Raw genomic sequence first — 4,396 nt, forward strand, 5'->3', positions numbered from 1 at the left:
TATTCATGAAGGATAAAAACACTATTTCAACTTGTGTTAGTAAAGGTGGTTACTAACCTTTATACATTTTAAATCTTAAGTGGTTTTTCATTTGTTACAGGTTTCTGTTTGAATTCGTTTTTAAAAATTGATAAGCTGCTGCCCTCTTGTGGGAAGCCTACGTCATTGTGCTTCCTTGTTACCTTTATTTCTTTGCTTTATGATATATTTCAGTTTATTAAACACAACAGCACACTCCAAGATGATCTCTTCTTAGAAAAGTCACTGTGGCATTTAATTATTAATCTAGCACCCTTAATATTTTGAAATAAAAAAATTATTAATCTAGCAAGTTAATCATAGCTGTTGGAGTTTTAGCTATGGAATTTGCTTATCCTAATATATTTCTGAAAGTAGAGCATTTTGAAACTTCCCTCTTCTTTGGTGCAATCACGTAATAAAACGTAGACCTTTTTAATGTATATGCTTAAGACTAGTTCTTTTGTTAAAATAGTTTTGAGATATAATCCACATACCATATACTTCACTCATTTAAAATATACAGTCAGTAGTTTTTAACGTATTCACCGATATGTTCAGCCTCTGCCACAGTCAGTTTTAGAACTTTCTGAATCTCAAAAAAGAAACTGTGTCCTTTTGCCGTCATCCTCTTATCCTCTTTTTGTTATGCCCTGCTCCCCCACCTTTGAGCCTTAAGTAGTCACTAGTTTACTTTCTGTCCCTATAGATTTGCCTACTTTGGACGCTTTCTATAAACAGCATATGATATGTGGGGTCTTTTGTGATTGGATTTTTCACTTACCGTAATGTTTTCAAGGTTCATCCGTGTTGTAACATGTGTCAGTACTTCATGATCTTGTTATGTCAGAATAATATGCCATTGTATTGTTAGACTGTTAGACTACGTTTTGTTTTTCCATTCATCAGTTATAGACATTTGAGTTGTTTCCACTTTTTGGCTATAATGAGTAATGTTTCTATAAACATTTTTGCAAATGCTTTTGTTTGGACATGTTTTCATTTTTCTGTACACTCGGGAATGGATTTTGGTTCACATGGTAATTCTGTTTAACTATTTTGAGGAACTGCCAGATTGTTTTCCAGAGTGGCTGCACCAGTTTACCTTTCCACCAGCAGCGTATGAGGGTTCCAATTTCTGCACATCCTTGCCAGCTACTTGTTATTATCTGACTTACTGATTGTAGCTATTCTAGTAGTTATGAAGTGGTATCTCATTCTGGTTTTGATTTTCATTTCTCTAGAGATTAATGATGCCTAGCATCTTTTTATGTACTTATCGGCCATTTGTATAAATTCTGGAGAGAAAAGTCTATTCCAACCCTTTGCCCATTTTTAAATTGGGTTGTTTCTTTATTATTGAGTTGTAATCTCTCTTTCGATTAATGTTTGCATTATAGATCTTTTTCTATCCTTTTACTTTCCACTACCTACATTATTACATTTAAAGAGGTTTTTTGAAGACAGCGTGGAGTTAGGCTCTGTTTTAATCCACTATGCCAGATTCTATCTTTATTTGGTATGTTTAAACTGTTTACATTTATTATGATTATTGATTTATGAGGCCTAAGTCTGCTATTTTGTTATTTTATTCTTTTTTTTTTTTTTACTGCCTTTCTGTGAGTTACATGAACAATTTTTAGAATTTCCTTTTGCTTTATTTATAGTGTTTTTGAGTGTATCTCTTTGTATAGCTTTTTTAGTGATTGCTCTGACTCCTTACAGAAAAAGTTTGCAGACTCAAGGTCTAGACTTAAGAAAATGATGGAGAAAATGTTAATTATGCAGATTAAATTTAAAAGTATGTCATGTCATAGCTGTTCATATTGTGAATAACAAAACAAGAAAGTAGCCTTCTAGTATTTGAAAACTTATCTAATTCAGTAAAGACTTTGCTCACATTATTGACCGAGGAGTGAAGTTCAACATAAATCTTTGCTGTTTTAGTATCTCTTTAACATAAATGAAAGTATCATCCAACAATCATGCTATGACTGTACTTATTCATCAGTTGCAACCATAGGTTAGCTACAGATACGAGTTCTGTGATAATCAACTAACACATTCTGTGAGAATCAATTTGTTACCTGGAATTTACAATAAAGTATTATAGATTTTGTTATTTGTGAAATTGTGCTATGCATCCTTTATAGCAGTAAAATTTGTAATAAATTGTATACCTATGTGTGTGTGTGTATAGATGTGTCAATATCTGGATATATGTGTGTATGTGTAGTCACATATATGCATGGTTCTCTCTCCCCTAACCTCATACCAGTTGTTAAACATTTAACAGTATACTACTGGAATATTACTATTACTTTGACATTTTAAATTTAAAAGTACCCACAATTTTAGTTTAATAGTAATTCTTACTGAACAAACCAAACTGATAAGGAAATATGTCACTGATGCCTTCTATTTCATGGTGTCATTGTCTTTATGTAATAGTTGGTGAGTTGTCAGTGGACTTCCAGTGTCTCAGGTAGACCATATAAGTGACTGTTGTTAGATAAGTGATTATGTGAGTACAGTATTCCTTCTTCTGAGTATAGAGGAACTTTATATTGATAATCACTAAGAGAATGTTGGGTAAAACATTCATGGAAGAGTGCTCCCCTACTCTTCTTGCTTCAGATTCTAAAAGCTTTGGGTAGCATCTCACTTCTGTTTCATGTCATACTGATATTGCAGAAAGAAAAGAGATTATCTGATGTTTGATCCCTTAAGAATGGTACAGAGTGTGTGCTTAATGTCCACATGTTTTAAGGATTTTCTAAAATGATATTTCATAATCTGATGCAGAGCAGCAAGAAATAGTCTAGTATCTCAGCCCTAATACTTATTAATATGTATTTCTATTTGTGAAATATTAAAGGACATTACTTTAAAATTAATATTAGACTTTCTTCTCTGACTTTGTAGAGACCTTTTAATTCCCTTTGCATTGCTGAACAATTGAACATTTATGTAATATCCCTGCTTTGTGTAACTTTATTTCTCTAATATATGTTTATGTCTAATTCTAAATTTATTTTGACTTTTCCCCCTTCAGTTTAATGAGTGGTGTTAAGAATAATGTTGGAAGAGGGATCAATGTTGCCTTGGCAAATGGTAAGAAAAATTTTAGCTTGTAGATGTAATCAATGGGAATTCTTGTGCCCAAAAGTAAAATGTACTCCACTATTAAGAGATCAGGTTAGAAAGTGCCACTCTTGACACTAAAGTCTTCCTTCCTTCCCCACCCAAAATCATCTATAGATGGAGACTCAGTGTCTAAGTATTTATAGCATGCTTTCTTGAAATTATCCTAGCTTGCTGTGTACTCTGTAGAGAGCTTCCCGTGAGATTGTCAGAAAATAATCTAACGTTAAATTGATGAAGTCTTGCTGCAAATATGGGAATCCTAACATAATATGAAGATAAGTTGACGGGAATGAAGGTGTGTAAAATGACAAAGGATGGTGGGCAATTGGATGGGCTAGGGGAAGGAACAGAATGAGAATTTACTGTAAATTTTCAGTATCAGCCACATTCTTCTGATGGGTTCATTAATATAAATCAATTCATTGAATCCTGAATGTCTCGAGTGTTCTTGCAAAACGAAACTGAAAATTTGAAACCGTTAAGTGAGGCCTAACTGCACACTGATCCTCTCTGTTCTGGTACAATAAGTATCCCTTAAAGCTATATAGCGTGGCCAGAAACCATCAGCCACCTTACCCAGTTCATGGTGTAGGAAAATATACTTTAGTGTTTTCATAAGAGGTAAATTTTTGTGTTTCTGTCTTCACTTTCTTCATTTTCTTAGGTAAAAGGTTCAATATCTATTTGTTTTATTTAATAGGAAAAAATACATTTTAAAAGGAAAATAAATGGAAATTTTATTTTAAAATGACTTTAATATAGAAAGTGACATCTGATTCAAGGAAATATTTCTTTTTGTAAAAGGTTTATTTTTGGGTAATTCTTAAATAAGGGAAGATGGTAACACATACAGATGAAATATGTCTAATTATGAGTGATCTGCAGTCAGTAATGAACTTCTGTTTGCCATTCTTTGATTCAAAAGATTAATGAGAATGTCCCGTTGAAAATTACTCTGAAAGTATATTTCATATGCATATGATTCAGATTTTAAGTTGCTCTCAAAATAATTCCTTCTCTGCTAATAAATTCACATCAATCATTGAATAAGATCATTTCTTTTCTACAGTGTATGGTATATTTCAGTTGCATAATTTTATATGAATTCAATCTCTTTCAGGAAAAACAGGGGAAGTATTAGACACTAAATATTTTGACATGTGGGGAGGAGGTAAGAATGAATAACATAACTCTGTGTTCTGTTGCTGGCACTGACTTAATCACCTCAATA

General features: G+C 32.5%; 1 protein-coding gene across 2 annotated transcripts in view; it reads left to right on the top strand.

Moving 5' to 3' along the window:
* The window catches only part of FAM3C (family with sequence similarity 3, member C), a 99,809-nt gene that overhangs the window by 58,662 nt on the left and 36,751 nt on the right, over positions 1–4,396 (top strand). For both annotated transcript variants that reach the window (XM_012652755.1, XM_012652756.1), the window contains exons 6-7: positions 3,074–3,132; positions 4,286–4,336. In XM_012652755.1, the coding sequence (XP_012508209.1) occupies positions 3,074–3,132; positions 4,286–4,336 (110 nt within the window). The remainder of the gene's footprint in view (positions 1–3,073; positions 3,133–4,285; positions 4,337–4,396) is intronic.

This window comes from Propithecus coquereli, unplaced genomic scaffold (genome assembly GCF_000956105.1).
Source record: "Propithecus coquereli isolate 6110/MARCELLA unplaced genomic scaffold, Pcoq_1.0 Scaffold4, whole genome shotgun sequence".
Taxonomy (NCBI): Eukaryota; Metazoa; Chordata; class Mammalia; order Primates; family Indriidae; genus Propithecus; species Propithecus coquereli.